At 43.3% G+C, this 16,901-nt stretch overlaps 3 protein-coding genes across 3 annotated transcripts; 1 reads left to right on the top strand and 2 right to left on the bottom strand.

Annotated features, from left to right (window-relative positions):
- The first annotated feature begins 291 nt into the window (after nt 1-291).
- LOC307072575 (RIMS-binding protein 2) lies at nt 292-6,269 on the top strand. The gene is made up of 5 exons (XM_079731920.1): nt 292-4,317; nt 5,029-5,185; nt 5,714-5,838; nt 5,948-6,019; nt 6,107-6,269. Exons 1-5 carry the CDS (start codon nt 4,096-4,098, stop codon nt 6,170-6,172), a joined length of 642 nt encoding a protein of 213 aa, XP_079588046.1. The 5' UTR covers nt 292-4,095; the 3' UTR covers nt 6,173-6,269.
- Nucleotides 6,270-10,447: 4,178 nt separating this feature from the next.
- On the bottom strand, nt 10,448-12,706 carry ca4b (carbonic anhydrase IV b; the record flags this gene model as incomplete). The annotated part of the gene is made up of 4 exons (XM_079732924.1): nt 10,448-10,633; nt 10,800-10,963; nt 12,367-12,430; nt 12,545-12,706. 4 exons carry the CDS (start codon nt 12,704-12,706, stop codon nt 10,448-10,450), a joined length of 576 nt encoding a protein of 191 aa, XP_079589050.1.
- A 1,724-nt stretch (nt 12,707-14,430) lies between these two features.
- Nucleotides 14,431-16,655, bottom strand: LOC307073091 (dehydrogenase/reductase SDR family member 11-like). Its single transcript, XM_079732796.1, has 7 exons — nt 16,424-16,655; nt 15,780-15,989; nt 15,581-15,675; nt 15,212-15,341; nt 14,968-15,060; nt 14,815-14,880; nt 14,431-14,708 (listed from the first exon to the last, which is right to left on the bottom strand). The coding sequence occupies exons 1-7, from the start codon at nt 16,553-16,555 to the stop codon at nt 14,667-14,669; spliced, it is 768 nt and encodes a 255-aa protein (XP_079588922.1). The 5' UTR covers nt 16,556-16,655; the 3' UTR covers nt 14,431-14,666.
- Between the last annotated feature and the right edge of the window lie 246 nt (nt 16,656-16,901).

Raw genomic sequence — 16,901 nt, 5'->3', positions numbered from 1 at the left:
GTGGACACAGCCATTCAATTAGGAAGAGAGGCACAAGATGTGTGTGCAAAGGAGAAACTACATCCACAAATTCCACAAATTCATTTCTAACTCCAGAAGTGTTTTGGAGTCAATTCCAGACAGTGAACGAGCTAGTGAAGTTCAGTATGTGGATCTCAGATGTGATGAACTCCCAGTCCAGGCCGTATTGGGAGTAAAGTGGAGGGTGAACAGTGACACCCTCTCATTTTAAGTCACCCTGGATGAGAAACCAGCAACACGGCGTGGCATCCTATCGACTGTAGCCTCTATTTTCGACCCACTAGGATTTCTGGCTCCTCTCCTCCTGCTGAGAAAGAAAGTGCTACAGGAAATGTGCCAAAAAGGGATCGGATGGGACAAACCACTGTCCAAATCCCACAATGCATGTTCCTGAAAACCTAGGGAAGGTACAGAGAATTGAGCTGCATCACTTCTCAGATGCGAGCAGCTATGGATACGGGCAGTGCTTTTATCTCAGAGTGGTCAGTGAAGGCAAAGTGTATTGCTCTTTGGTCATAGGGAAAGCAAGAGTCGCACCCACTAGTGTTGTAACCATACCTAGGCGGGAATTGACAGCCGCAGTGGTGTCCTCAGCAGTCAGCAGTATGCTGAAGGAAGAGTTGGACCTCCAGTTCGACCAAGAGTACTTCTGGACAGATTCAAAGGTCGTCCTGGGCTTCATTAACAATGAAGCCTGAAGATTTAATGTTTTTGTGGCAAATAGGGTACGACGAATAAGAGAACAAACACAGCAAATTGGTACCATATTGACACTGATCAAAATCCAGCGGATCACGCTTCCAATTGCTCCAGCTGGACCCAGTATTGCAAGATGGAGTTCTCCGGGTGGGAGGAGGTTTAAAGAGAACTTCCTTATCTCATGACGTGAAACATCCAGTAATCCTGCCGAGAGATGGTGTGATCACACGACTGATCCTGGATTACTGCCATGAAAAAACTCAGCACCAAGGCAGAGGACAGACCCTCAATTTACTGGGTTGTTGGTGGGAGTAAAGCTGTGGCAAACCACATTAAACAATGTGTCACATGCAGGAGAGCTCGCAGGCCAACTGAGACACAAAAGATGGCAGATTTACCAGCCATCCGGGTTGATCCTTCGCCACCTTTCTCCTACTGTGGGATGAATTGTTTTGGACCATTCTAGACGAAGCAAGGTTGAAAAGAGAATAAGCTATACGGTCTCATATTCACCTGTCTGTCATCGAGAGCAGTTCACTTAGAGCTTTTGGAAGATCTAACGACTGATTCCTTCATAAATGGCTTGCGGTGTTTCATAGCGATCCGTGGAGCTGTTAGGCAAATCAGATCGGATCAAGGGACAAACTTTGTTGGAGCGAATAACGAGCTCACAAAGGCTTTAAAGGAAATGGACAAAGACAGAATGGCCTCTTACCTGGCTGAGAAACAATGTGACTTCACTACGAACGTGCCTGACGCCAGTCACATGGGAGGGGTCTGGGAACGGCAGATTAGGACAGTAAGAGGAGTCCTAAACTGGGTCCTTTCAAAGAGTGCTGGAAGAGTGGATGACGCTTCCTTAAGAACCTTCTTGTATGAAGCCATGTCAGTTGTAAATAGCCGCCCACTCACCACAGACAACATCAATGATCCCAGAGGTCTAGAGCCCCTTACACCAAACCATCTACTTACCCTGAAGACCTCTGTCCCACTGCCTCCGCCAGGAAAATTTGTGGCAGAAGATCTCTATCTCAGAAAGAGGTGGCGCAGAGTTCAATATCTGACAGAGCAATTCTGGAGTAGATGGAGGAAGGAATATCTAGCAAACATCACCAGCAGACAACGCTGGCGGTCTTCAAGACGAAATGTGAAGATCGGAGACATTGTCATTCTCAAAGAGGAAAATACTCCCCGCAATGAGTGGAGACTCGGAAGAGTCCTTGATGTTTGTAAAGATGAAGATGGCTTGGTGTGAAAGGCAACAGTACAAATAGGTGATAGAAAGCTAGGGAAGGCAGGGCATCGACATGCTAGTCCATCCATTCTTGAACGACCTATTCATAAGTTAGTTTACTAGTAGAATTCAATGAAGATGTGTTCAGAAGAACTAGTCTCTAAATACCTATGCGAAGAGTTTAAAAATATCACTGACTAAGAGTTAAGTAAAATGTTTGGTTTGAGAAATTACTTGATTTATTCAAATGTTGTATGAAGGTTGTCATGAATCAATAATTCGGTGGGAGTGTAATGGTCCCAGAGACTTTTCGTGGAGGAATATATATTTTGTATGTGTTTATGTGTTTGGTTATCCATAACTACTTTAAGTTCCTTATTACAATTATTGTAAATAGATACAATATATGCTAGTGAAATTAATGTAATTATTGTAAGGTAAATGTTTAAAAAAGTTATATTATGCATGTGACGTAGTAGGTCACGGGACCTGTCTGTTAACACAGGAAGTAGATCGCGGGTCAGACGTAACGTTGTAAAAGTATGTTACGGCTACAACAATTCTGTTCATGGTCCAAGAGGCACACACGGTAATTGGTTTATTTACAGTTGTACGATCAAGTCAATTTCTGTGTAGTTAATCGTGGGATTGAAATATTGTTTATCGTCCTTTTGTAGTTTTCACGTTGTCAAACGGTGTACGAGGAGAGCAATAAAGACAAAGACATCAGTATGAAGCGTGGCCATTATTCCATTGGACCGGTGCAGTTACATTGTGTCATGTTAAAAGTTTCTAGAAACATCGAGGTAACAACAGTTGTCCTCTCGTAGAAAAATATGCAAAAAATATTGTTACATGTGATTTGATTTACATTTACATCTAGCTCAAAGCAGGTGCTTTCATCAAGATGCAGATGAGATTGGGCCAATATTTATCTTGCATAGCGGTCGCGTGCAACATCCACTACATGGTCTTCTGAGAAATCAAATCCTATACGGTCCTATACTGTGGGATACTATAATTGGCCTACAACTGAACCGTCTACCGGTATACTATACTGTACTGCTCTGTGCTAAGCTATACTAGTATAGTTAGTATATAGCCTGCTTCTTCATCATTTAGCAGACGGTTACTTTGAGATACAGGTGATTAATGAGTAGGTTAAGCATCTTGCTCAAGAGCATTGGGGTTGCGGTTGAGTGAACCACCCTAAACACAAGACTAAACACACACACAAACACTCATTATCTCCTCTTCTTTAGAAGGAGATTATGTGCGGCTCACCTGGACAGAGGTAAAGCTTTGGGTTACATTAGTCAATAGTAGGCCTACATCAGCTACAGGACATTAGTCTAGATTCTAACCCCTTTCGGACTCTAGAAGGTGTTGACTGAGTATCATAAAGTGTCATTGATCCGCCCCTCCTCCTGAAGTCACCTCTAGAACAAACCACAAGTGTGTGGATTGAGCTTGATCCAGCAGTCCTGCTTTAAGAGGGCCCCCGCTCTCTTTCCTCTGCACTCTGCATGCGGCGTGTTAATGCACCCGTACATTACACTGTGTGACTGAGACTGGTGTCCCAGGCTGCACACAAACTTGCAGCGAATTAAAACAGATCCACTTCCCTCAAAGAGGATTAGCCAAAGTAGCCAGGCCCTGGCTTATAGTTCCCCTCCAATAGGGAGAAGGTGTGTGTGTGTGTGTGTACGAAGAGGTGTACTGTGTGTGTGTGTCTTGAGAGGTCTACTGGGTCCGCGTGGAGAGTCCTTGTGTGTGTGCGTGTGGAGAGGTCTGTGTTTGTGTGTGGAGAGGTCTTCAGTGTGTATGTGTGTGTGTGTAGAGAGGTCTACTGTGTTTGTGTGTGGAGAGGTCTTCTGTTTGTGTGTGTGGAGAGGTCTTCTGCTTGTGTGTGTGTTTGTGTGTGTGTAGAGAGGTCTACTGTGTTCCTGCGTGGAGAGCCCTACTGTGTGTGTGCGCGGTGAATCCTACTGTGCATGTGTGTGTGTGTGCAGTCCTAGTGTTTGTGCGTGTGTGTGCGGTGAGTCCTATTGTGTGTGTGTGTGTGGGTGTGCTTGGGTGTGGAGAGTCCGACAGTACAACCCAGCCGAGGCGGGGGACAGCTGAATGCAACAAGCAGGTGAATGGACGGCCTTCTGGAAGTGGACGTCCTGATCTACCCAGACGAGGTGCGGCTCGCCCGGCCGGAGGACATCAGGGAATGGGAGCTGGAGACGGCCACCAAGCTGGCCCTGCCCAGCACCCGGCTGTTCGTGGCGCTGTACCCCTACAACCCGGCCGCCATGTCCCCGAACCGCGAGACGGCGGCGGAGGAACTGCCCTTCGTGCCGGGTCAGATCATCAAGGTGAGGCCGCCGGTTCCTAACGTTTTTCGACGTGGTGTCGCCGTGGTTGTTGAACTCATGTGGGCTGGCATGTGGCTCAGGAGGTAGAGCGGGTTGTCTGGTAACCTGAAGGTTGCGAGTTCGATCCCAGGCTCTTCCTAGCTGGGCGTTGAGGTGTCCCATTACAAGACACCTCACCCTGACTGCTCCTGACAAGCTGGCTGTCGCCTTGCGTGGTCGACACTGCCGTCTGTGAAAGTGTGCATGAATGGGTGAATGATGGGCGATATTGAAAAGCACTATATAAAAAATGCTATTTTTTATATAGTGTTTTTTTTTTTCGGTCGTGCGTCGGCTGTGAAGGCCTTGCAGACAGAAGAACAAAAAGAGAAACGCCTTCTTTTTCTTGATATGATTTTGCGCCACGAGTAGGAGTAAAGGCGTTGTGGCGGCTTTCGTTTCCTGTCCTCAGTTGTCGGTTGATGTTTAGAGACAGAGCTCTTTCTGGGCCTGTCGAATAGATACACCAGTCAAAGAATAATTAGAAAAAAAGAATGATTAAGTCAAGCAAACATGTTGTACTAATGGGGTGTGTATACCTTCCTCTCTATCTCACTCTATCATAAAACATAAAAATGCAAAAAAATAAATCTTGAAAATAAAATAACAAATAACATGTTGTACTAACAGTATTAATTGAGGGTATTGATGACACTGCGATGAACACGCTAGGTGTTTGGTGATAAGGACTCGGACGGCTTCTACCGCGGAGAGTCGGGGGGGCTGCGGGGGGACGTCCCCAGCAACATGGTGGCTGAGGTCCCCGTGGAGGATGAGGACATGAAGGCGGTGCTGATGCAGCAAGGCTTCCTGCTGGTGGACCACACCGGTAGGCCTGCGCCCACACACACGCTAACAGTTCACTCTACACAAACACATGCACACACACACACACACACACACACACACACACACACACACACACACACACACACATACACACAACAGTACACCACAAAAGACACACACACACAGACACACATACAAGTACACCACACACATATCACACCAGTTTATCACACACATCAAACCAGTACACACACACACCAGTATACTGCGCACACACACACACACACACACACACATACACATACAAATACACACAACAGTACACCACAAAAGACACACACACAGACACACATACAAGTACACCACACACATATCACACCAGTTTATCACACACACACACACACACACACACACACACACACACACACACACACACACAAACACACACAAGCATGCTGTGCACACACACACACGTTCCCGGCCGTGGTACGATGAGAACGTTTATAACAAGCCATACAAGGTGGGACTCCCACGTCCAGTGGAGTGATCATGTGGTCGCCGCCCCCAGGTGCGTCCTTCACCCCAGAGGAACTGAGTGAAACCTCCAGTGTCCCTGACGACGTGGTTGTCCAACGCATGGTCGCCATCTTCGAATACAACCCGTGGGAAAGCTCCCCTAACATGGACAGTGAGGTAAGCGGTTGGTCGCAGAGCGATCCTTCCACACACAAACCCCTTAGCACACCCTAGCGGCGACAAAAGGGCCGCTAATGACCGCAACTCCTTTAATTTGCTTTGGCAGGCCGAGCTTGGCTTCCGTTCGGGAGACATCATATACGTGTTTGGGGACATGGATCAAGATGGATTCTACTTTGTGAGTGGCGTGAATCACAAACACACGGTGAAGGTGTTGGTAGAACGGGGGTTGAGCTGAGGTTCTTTGTGTGTGCTTTCATGCTAGGGAGACCTTCATGGACAACGGGGACTAGTTCCATCGAACTTCCTGCAACCCCTTCCCTGGAACTAGAGTTCACCAGGGTGACACGAGAACGCTGAGGCCATACGAAGAAGACGAGTCTTTAAATTATATATATTTGTATATGTTTATATTTATGTACATAGAGAGAGAGAGAGAGAGAGAGAGATGTATATATATATATATATATATATATATATATATATATATATATATATGTTTAGTATAACTAATGGGGTATTCAATCTGTAATGTGTCAAAAATAATTGTATATATACAGTATATCGATTTTATTGAACTGCTTATGAGAACAGTATATTTTCCATGAGAGTCCGAAAATCTCTTCTATTTATTGAGCAATTGATGGTTACCCGAATGATGAATAATTATGATGTTGCTATATCAATGTTTTCAATATCTCTAAGGAAGTGTTGCTAGTTCTATGTACGGCTGTTGTTATATTTTATTTTAATCTAAAATAATTACTTGTAAGATGTATGCTGAGCTCCATATATATAACTTAATCGTGCACTCAGTTTGCCTTATGCCATATTTGTACATTTTCTATACTTAGTCCATAGTTTTTCGCATTCAGAAGTGGTTCAAATATTTTTATTAATTTGCTTAGAATCTTTTTTTCCAAGCAAATTTTTCCAAGAGTGATTTGAGTCTTTAATACATTTGAACACATCACTTTTAAGCAGTTATATTCATATAATAATAAAAGCAGAACCATTATAAGAAGATATTTGCGTCTTTATTGTGTGCATAAATTAACTGGGGCATGACAATACCATGTTTAACATTCATGAAATCCTTCTTTCTATAAACCTTGTCACTAAACATCTAAACACCTCTTGTATCTTTGCCATCAAAGAATTCACACTGTTTAGTTACATTTGTCTGAATGGAGAATGAATAAATGATACCTTGATGGTGAGTTTACATTAATTTGAACTGCAACTATAACTCAGTAACATTGTTTCAATTACAACAAAAATGCATTATCTCTGTATCTTCTGTTGATCACCTGCAGCCATCAGTATACTCATCCATAAAGTAGGAAACACTACACTTTGCATTGAAGTTTAGTAGTGCTTTCTACTTTATGGGTGACAACACTGTATTTGTAGGTCCATGGTCGCCTCGTTCTGCTGCGTGAATGAATGGCTGACGACTTTACGACAGACAAGTGTAACATAAACTCAACAATAGTAATGCATAACATGATTAAAATAGTACTGTTCATTATCAAGCAATGGATTTAATTACAGGGAAATACATTTCATCCATCCAACAATAATTCACCTTAAACTTGATACAATACAACACATTGGTAAGAGTCAAGAGACATTGCCTTCAAGTCAACTAAGATTAACATAACCATAGTTGCACAGACCTCATTCAGTATTGGTTGTGAAGAGAAAGTAATTGGTGTTGAGTTCTTACCAGTGTTGTTTCGAGTCCAGTGGAGAAAGAGAACCAGGGAAAGATGCTGATCTTTTTATTAACCCTCTTTCAGCCACGTGGTTCACACAGGAAACGCTTGTATGTGTGATAGCACACACACACACACACACACACACACACACACACACAGACCGGCATACACCCACACATGCACTTGCACACACACACACACAAACACATGAACGCAGACAGACAGAGATGCATATACACAGACAGACAGATAGACCGACAGACAGAAAGAGATACACAGACACGCACACACACTTGCACACACATACACACACACACAAACACACACGTGTATGCACACACACACACACACACACACACACACACACACAAACATGCGTGTAAACACACACAAACAGACAGATGTACCCGGCAGACAGACAGACATACACTCGGACACACATACACACAGTCAGTCAGACAGACAATGCATATACACAGACAGACAGACAGACAGACAGACAGACAGAGAGATACACACACGCGAACATATACACACACTCACTCAGAAACACACACACACACACTTGTGAACAAAACACATTTTTGCGGTTTAGCTTACTTGGTCATGCATGTGCATATGCACGCCCACGTCTTCGGTTATTGATAGACACGATTGCTGAGAGAATCGCACCACTGTTAAACACACTGTCACACGATAACACCTGCTTTCCAGAATGATCTGTGCCTAATAGTGAAACTTTTCAATGAGGAATCAATTAGTACATTCAATACAGTAAAAGGGCGCATACATCCTACATGTATAGAACCCGTTGATAACGGTAATGTAGGGAGGGTTGGGGTGAGAAGTGGCTGGTTCTACGTCAACCCCAACTGTGTGCAAAATGTACAGAAACATAAACTACCCATAGAGCACGTAGATAGGCCTCTGTCCTCTGTCGTCAAGACAACACAAACCTCAGAGTCATATCAAGGGGAGGAAGAGGAAGTGGGGGCGGGGTGGCGTGCTGCAAACCAAGAAATGCGAAGAAGAAACCGCTGTGAGTGAAATAACACATTCTCAAAACTTCCACAAACATATGAAGGAATCATTAAAAGCCGACGCATGACTCAAACGGCTACTTTTAGTGGCACCGCTTTTAAAAAGGAGGTGGTGATAATAGTTGCTGGTGCTACGCTTGGCTGGACAGGACCTCCGGGGGCCCATGGGCACTGAGGCAGATAGCCTGTCCCCCCCCCCCCTTCGCTTTGTGGAGCTTATTTGAAAAAGCAACTTATTAGCAAGAGATTTCTTTTGGTGGCCTGATTCTTTCACTTCCTTTTCCTTTCTTTTCTTTTGGCAGCCCCCCCCTTGGCTTTTGGCCAACGGCATCCATTTTCTGCTGTTCGGCAATGATTCCCACACATTTATCACTGATACAACCAGGTAGAAGTGAATTCCACGGTTTTTAACCTTGATTTGGTAGAAGAAAACCGGTCTTGAGTCCGTGCCACCTAAGCCACCTGCTCTCTTAGCCAATCTGTGCAGTGCATGCCCCCACCAGTCCCCACTGGCCCAGCCATCTCACAAATGAATCAATCAATACATCTTCTTGGAAACAACTTTAATTTCATCCTGATTGGATAATTATCAAAATCAAGAGAATGGGCCAAGCTGTAATTTTGCTATGGTACATAAAATAAGTATAGGTGTGGCGCGCACATCCAAAGGTAATCCACAGGCGCTAGACAATAGTGTTGAATACAAGAAAAAATGAGGGTCTTCACACTGTTTAAATGCTCCAGAAGTGGATTTATTAACAGGCAACGTTTCGATCTCTAGGGATCTTCATCAGCAGACTCTCCTTTTTTCACATAAAATAAGAACTCAGGTTATTTTTATTATGTTCTCCTATCACTGAGAGCCATTTTGCCCCCCCAGGCATGGCCCCAGAGGGCCTAATGTGGTTGTCCCCGGCTTGGTGTTTGGGCTGCATTCCTTTAGCGACGAAACCTCCGGCGTCCTACCCTGGGAGTCTTGCACGATCAGACGTCTATTTGTGTGTGCCTGGGGATTATACCCAGTGAGGGGACTCATCCTGTTCTCAAGGCTGTGTAGAGAGCGTCCTTGTCCCAAAACAAGAACTTCAAGCGGGTCAAAGCGTAGAAGGTGGGTAACCGAACCTAAACGGCTTCAGTTAATCACATGACCCATTATCAGAAGAGGTAAAGCCATTAGATGGGTCAGTCGCCCCAGTCAAACCTTAACTCCTCGGCTTTGAGACATAAAACCACAAAGAGTTTACAGCCGATTCAGCCCCTCCACAGATAATGGAAATGAACCTGTTTACTGCAAATTACAGTATGTAGTTTATGTGTTGTTTTAAATCTCGTCCTGAAACATGGCACAAAGTGAGGGGGGTAGTGGGCAAAGTTTTCCTGTGTAGATTAGTTGTTTGAGCATGACTTTAACAAATCCATGGTTAATGGATATGTTACACTTCTACACTTCAAGGCCTTAACTTTTTGACCTTTTACCCAGGAATCATGCTGCCACCTAATGGAGCATAGAAGTGGCTAAATCTTAATAAACCTATTTCAGGGACTTGGCTAGGCCTACCTACGGCTTAATAAATACCTTAGTCGATTAATTGGCAAATCATGATATGCGCCTTAGTACTGAAATGTAGGCTGTTAATATATTTTATATAAATGTATTTTTATATGTATTACATTGAAGTATACATAAGTGGCGTGCGTGCGTGTGTGTAAAAAAAACAAAACAGAAATGGACACACGACATGTTGAGCCCCATTTAAATATACATTTATTCATTATCTCAGAAAAATATTCAGCAGGCCTATGCTATTGTTTGCACAGGTGTTTGCAGTGGACAGGTGTTTGCGTTCAGCTCGCGCTGTGCAGTGAGGGTCCACTGGATATCAACACAGAGCAGATGAGCAGGGCGGTGCTAAGCAGAGGCAGGCCCCCGCCGGAGTAATACACCTTCCTCCCGTTCAGCGGCTGCTCTGGCCGGTAGGTGTTCACCATGCGCGTCCCACGGGGAGACCGAAGACCGCAGAACGCAGAGAGCTGTCACAACACAACACAACACAACCAGAGCAGAGCGAGCATATCAACGCACCTCACCAAAGACACACGACGGTAAGGAAGTCAGACAAACACATATAGGCCTATGAATTCTTTAATTATTTCGCCATGTCACAATTCCACAAACCAGTCCTTTTTACATCAGCACCTGTTTCCTGCTTAGCAGAACGGGGGTTTCAAACAGCGTCCACACGACGGACTCATCACAGTGCGGCGTGGTGAGCGAGCCCTGGTAACGGAAGTAGTGTGCGAGAGTCTCCTCCGGTGGCACGAGGCGGCCCAGGGACACGCCGCCCAGCGCGCTGTAGCTCGCTTAATCAGGGGGAAACATTAACCCGCTATCAGCACGGATCCGGTTCAAAGGGACCTCTGGATAACAGCTGGATAACACCACTATTATCAAACGGCAAAGGTGATTTAGTCTGTTTTGTTAATTTCAGGTAATCTTTGATGAAAGGTGACATCTTATTATATTAGCAGTTAGTAGCGGTTACAAGCCGATTAGAAAATCTGCCTCTTCTGACATCACAAGTGGGCGTGTCCAGCTAGATGTGTGCTGGATAGACCAGTCTACCAGCCCCCCCAGTGGACAGTAACAAATGTTGCTCATCTATCCTTCATACATCTAGTGCAGGGGTCAGCAACCTTTTCAACATGCAGTGCCAGTTTGACATTTTCTCGTTAATGAGTGTGCCTTAAGCAACAATATATTAAAAATTAAGCTGAATTATGACACAGCGACCAAAAACATTTCCAGAAGACCTGGAATTGTACTATTTCCATATAGTCCACAATCATGCATCAACATTTTAAATGTTTTTTGGGTTGTTATATTTGTAACATGGGCTTACAAATTATAATTACATATCACAAACATTCAGAAACTCATTCAAAAACATATTTGCACTGTGAGAAATGTAAAAAACGAGAATATATGAGAATGTTGGAACCATCCACATCAATAACTTTAAGACATGTACAGCTTTGCAAAACCATGTGAAGGCGATGCATAAAGGCCACTTGCAACAATATTTTGGCACACTTGAAAAAAAACAAAAAAAACAACAACTTTTTTTTATTTACACTACAATGCGGCAGCATAATCATTGCTACCATTTTTTTTTTTGCACTTTATTCTGTTTTGGGCATTTTCCCTAGGCACGCGTGCCACCACTGGCACGGTTGCCGACCCCTGATCTAGGGGGACACCCCCACTTGATGTCAGAAGAGGCATATTTTTCAAAACGGTTTGTAACGGCTAATCACACTCACACCTGGTGGTGTAATATGTCACCTTTAACAAATGATCTGTCATACAATTAGCTGCTGGATATTTAGATGTGGGTGTGATTCATGTTTGTTTGGTTATTTGCTGGTAAACTGAACCCACTAACCTTCATGTTTTAGGTCTTTCAGGGCCGATATGATGGGGTCGTATTGCTTATTCGGAGTCGGAGATTCCTGAAAAGCCAAAGAAAGTAAGACGCAAATCACATCCAACTGAGTACACAACGTGTTAGGACTGTGTTTCACTATTGCGCTTGTATGTAATGTTGAGAAGTAAGTTTGCGTACACTGTTATCTAAAAGCAGTATAGCTTATTCGTTTAAATTACGCTAATAATATTACTGTTTTCCAGCATGGGAGACAAACACGTAAGCCTGTACAGCGTTATGTTAGGCCTACCTGAAAGAAAAACCCAAGAACTGCCACACCTGTGTCGTCTGCCAAAGCTTGGTCCAAAGTATCATATTCTTCCTTTATATGGACGATGTGCATCTGCAATTGCCGTTAACATACACTGGTCAATGCTCATTCATAGTACCATATGCAGAAGTTATCTTTACAACCTATACATTTCAGAGTGAATCCACACTGATTGATTATGGTCACCTCCATGGGGAACCGTGCTCCATCAATAGTATGCTCGGACCCTGGGCCTCCATCTTTCCCCCAGTGGAAGTGGAGCTGCAGGGCCTTATATGGCCCTGCCAGCTTTCCGCCTTGGATCTTTGCATTCGAGGGTAGGTCTAGTTGAACTAGGATCAAAAACATCAATACGTACATGAAGTCGTTGATTACTAAATCTTTTGTAAATAATATTGAATTTATTTTTTCTTCTGCAATTAAAATACTTCTAAACACAAACCGGTATGTCCATTGTTTATGATGCGACCTCTAAAAATCTTCTGATAGTCGATGAGTTGTAACGGAACCAGCCTTTCATCGTGAAGCGTTGTCCTTGTGACAATATTCACAGGAGACTGGTTTCTTCCACTGCAGTGCCGAGCGACCAAGGGCCAATCGTCAGGACCTGTGGAAGCCGTAGTGTTGACATTGATAACGTGCTGTGGTAGGACCTGGCCGGGCTAAGATCAAATCAGGTACAATTTCAGCCGTGTCCGCAGTACTCACCCCTGCATGTCCCGTTACATGACACCTGTGACCGGTAGCACCAATCTGGAAGAAAACAGTCACGCGTCTTAGCTACCTGTGGCTACCTGTCAGATAACTAATCTAGCCATGTCAAGCCATGAGTGTTTCAATCATAAAACACATTAATCAATCAATCAATTAATCAACAAGTTAATCAAACGTTTTGTACTTCATTATGAAAACTGTTATGGTAATTTGGGGGTAAACCAAAGCATATTCAAATGAAATGGCTATAAATGGTTCTCTGTTAACCTTGTAGATTGAATAAATTGACTTACCTGCCGCCCAACTCGGCTTGATAGTATAGGCTAAGAAGAATAAAATTATTATATCCATTGTCATTGACTGTATGCACTTCTGTCTAGCCTCTACCAATGGACTCAAGAACAAGGACAAAGCAGCCTTAGTTGACTGATATTAACTTATATTAATATCTTGGTTAAACCTATCAGATATTTATGCAAAACCTTACCTCCTCCACATTTACCACCCACTGTTATATCAATAAATTGGTTAATCAAAAACTTGTCACGCAGTAATGCTGACTCTGAATATTTGCAATCATATAATCATATTGATGTTATTATTTGAAGATAACAAATGTACTGGGTTAAAATTAATAAGTGTACGATAGTTAACTTTTAACTGTCAGTCCTCTTTCCCTCTCAATTCACAGGGTCGTTCTATGTCCCAAATCCTTGATGTGGGTGTCTGGGTTTGTCCCTGGATCTGCTCATCCGACCACTTTAACTATCTGATTGGTAGCTATGTTGCGCCCGATGGGGTCTTATGATGTATGTTGTCTGGCACTATCTCCACTGCACAGAACTACTCCCCACTGGAACCCCAGATTATTTTCATGTGTGAAACCAGGATGGTGGAATTGGCTACCTGTCAGCTCCATATATTCTGCACAATCCCAAACAGCCTTGAGTCATTTCATCCATGTATATGAAGTTAGTTACTTCATAAAGACTGATGGACTTGAGAAAATAAGTTTTAGGTTGCAATTTCTTTTTTACATTAAGGGCATTTAGCAGACTTTTATCTAAAGCACCTAACGTAAGTAAATTTGGCAGAAGAAAGAGAAACAATATATCGCTGTTGGTAGAGTAAAAATGTTCATAGAAAGAAGTGTCAAGCACTTACAATTGCTAGGTTAACTCATTCCCCGTACACAAAGATAGCTAGGATAAGATACAACATACAATAAGTGTGTAAGAGGTGTGTTTTTGTGAGTAAGGGAGGAGATGGGGTGGTGGGGAATAAGGGATGAGGCTACGAAGTCCAGGTTAACTCTGAAGGTCGATTCGACTAAACTGAAAGAGAAACAAGCCAGAGGCCTATTGAGTATTAATGCTAAACTCTTGGTTTCAAACAACAGTTTTATTTAAACATTTTATACACCATCTGCATGTGAAAGAGAAACAATAAGCTGTAATTGAAATGGAAATGCAGTTGCGAAGGCGGTTTTCATTTTCAAATCAATCCAACACCATGGAAGGAGGCCATTGTATCTTGATTATTACATTAATCTTAAACAAATACTGAAATTGTATTCAGATGATATGACCTCGTACTAAGACTTCTGTTCCACAGGGCGCATTTGAATGTCTCCAATCTGAGGTCAAAAACACATATTGGGGTCAAGGAACATAACAGACAAAACCTTTAAGACGTACCCATTATGAATACATGACACTTAAATGAGAGCATGACCCAAGTACCTGCACGTGTGGCGGTGCAGCTAAGACGTATGTGACCGCATTGGAAACGTCTTTAGCCTCCAAATACTGTAAGAAAAGTAAAGGGTTGAAGACATCTGTGGAGTGGAAGGTTCCAGCACTTGCCAAGCATCACTAATAAAGGAAAAACACTACCTTTATACTGCCAAAAACAGACGGACCCTTCTCTGGGTTTTGGTGGTACATTCTTGAGTGAAATTCAGTCTCCACAAGGCCAGGAGAAATGCACTAAAAACACATTAGTGAAATGCAGCAGGTATAATCAAAAATTATCTAACAGGCACAATACTGATTCGACTTTGGTCCATATTATAAACTGAACCCATTTGGATCATACATTTTAATCAAATAAGCGGTCAGTGGAATGGCTTGATCTTACGGTTGCCCTTATTTGAGTCTTGGCCTCATGCAGTTCCTGTCGCAGGCCCTCAGTCAGAGCTGTAACGGCGTACTTAGTGGCGCTGTAGAAGTGCACGTCAGCGGCAGGCACGACCCGATGGCCACTCATGCTGCGAAAACCGAACATAGGACCACTTCAACATCTCAGGGTGTCTGCAGTCGACCTTTAATGTACAGTATTTCATATCAGAACCCAAAGGACCAAGTTTCAAAAGAAGCCATGAGATACAAATGATGCATTTTATTAAAATGAAATCAAACATTTTAATAACCTACTTTCAATAAAACAAAGATTTGGTTCAATAGCAAACAGAGCTGAGTTCCTCCTGAATTTCAATGTTAACATTACCTGTTTATGTTAATTATGTGCCCGTCATTAACATTTCGCCCTTTCATTGACTGATAGGCTTCTCGGGTGCATATGGACAAGGCAAGGACATTCACCTGCAAAAGAAAACACATGACACTCTAATGACATTTTATAAACTTGTGTGTTTGTCTGTCTATTACTCTATATTTTCTAAAGTATATACAAAACGTAAGGCTACCTGCAACATGTTTCTCCAGTTACTGGTTTTGCCATTCAAAATACTGTCTGGATGAGCAAGGCCAGCGTTGTTGATACAAACATCCACCCCTCCGTGTTGGGCTTGAATGGCTGAGAACATGGCAAGGATCTCCTCCTCATTGGACAGGTCACATTGATAGGGAACCAAAAGCCCAGTGTAACCAGACTTCTGGCACTTGATGGCAATGTCCTGAAACACAGAATTGGCGGTCATTTGGTGGATTTAAATGTCATAGCCTCGATAAACAAAGCCACATTCCAGCTGAGATGAGGAATTCCTTGCGGTTGGGGTTAGTGGGCAAAACCCCGTCACAAACAAGGAAAGTAAAATAAAACACTATTAACACATTCACATTCTTCGATTTGGAACACTGGGCACATTTGTTTTCTTTCTACAGCTGATGATAGAAAGGTCAGTAGTTCAACAACGAGCGATTGCCCATCCCAATGAACTTCACGAGGATAGTCAATTATTGACCCGTTTCTGGCAAAGGTGCAGCGACAACGTGGCCTATTGTACAACACACAACTCGTTTTTTTGGTCCGGTTATAATACATCAACATGCATACTAGTTCAGACGAAGATAATAAGCAAGCGATTTGCATAATTCATCCAAACATTACCTGTATTTTCTCCACATTCCTGGCGCAGCCGACGACTTTCATGCCGTGCTGGACGAGATCCTCGGCTACCGCCGCCCCGATCCCTGCAGAGGCTCCGGTCACCAGAGCCACCCTTCCCTTCCAGCGGTCCATACTTGCAGTCGGATGTCTGAAGTATTTCTTACGACCGTTAGATTATGTGTAATTATTCTGCGTGGCAAGCAGGATATTTCGTGGATTGTAGTTGTGCCAGTTTGAGAAGGCGGAGCTTCATTGCACCGCCCTACCTCCGACCCCAAACAACTTCCACTTGCTCCACATGCGCAAACAGTTTCACCCACTCCCAGCAATGCAACTCTCTATTCATCGTGTGTGGGAAATGTTAACATTAAGGAGCTTTCCACGTATAAATAAAGGGGTCCGTTTGACCGATTCACCCCAGGCAAAAGGTTAACAACAAACATGGATTTTCCATAAAACTCTATAAAGTATTTGCATT

Source organism: Pollachius pollachius, assembly GCF_949987615.1.
Source record: "Pollachius pollachius genome assembly, chromosome: 3".
Classification (NCBI taxonomy): Eukaryota; Metazoa; Chordata; class Actinopteri; order Gadiformes; family Gadidae; genus Pollachius; species Pollachius pollachius.
Note: the sequence above shows the minus strand (reverse complement) of the source record. Positions and strands in the feature narration are given on the sequence as shown.

What these genes read in the sequence shown, in the direction of transcription:
- LOC307073091 (XM_079732796.1), bottom strand. Translation starts at nt 16,555, where the DNA reads ATGGACCGCTGGAAGGGAAGGGTGGCTCTGGTGACCGGAGCCTCTGCA. An exon ending in GGAATGTGGAGAAAATACAG is followed by an intron (nt 15,990 to 16,423) that starts GTAATGTTTGGA and finishes TCTGTGTTTCAG; the next exon opens with GACATTGCCATCAAGTGCCA. An exon ending in CTGCACCGCCACACGTGCAG is followed by an intron (nt 14,709 to 14,814) that starts GTACTTGGGTCA and finishes TTTTGACCTCAG; the next exon opens with ATTGGAGACATTCAAATGCG.
- LOC307072575 (XM_079731920.1), top strand. Translation starts at nt 4,096, where the DNA reads ATGGACGGCCTTCTGGAAGTGGACGTCCTGATCTACCCAGACGAGGTG. An exon ending in CCCCTAACATGGACAGTGAG is followed by an intron (nt 5,839 to 5,947) that starts GTAAGCGGTTGG and finishes TTGCTTTGGCAG; the next exon opens with GCCGAGCTTGGCTTCCGTTC. An exon ending in ATCAAGATGGATTCTACTTT is followed by an intron (nt 6,020 to 6,106) that starts GTGAGTGGCGTG and finishes CTTTCATGCTAG; the next exon opens with GGAGACCTTCATGGACAACG.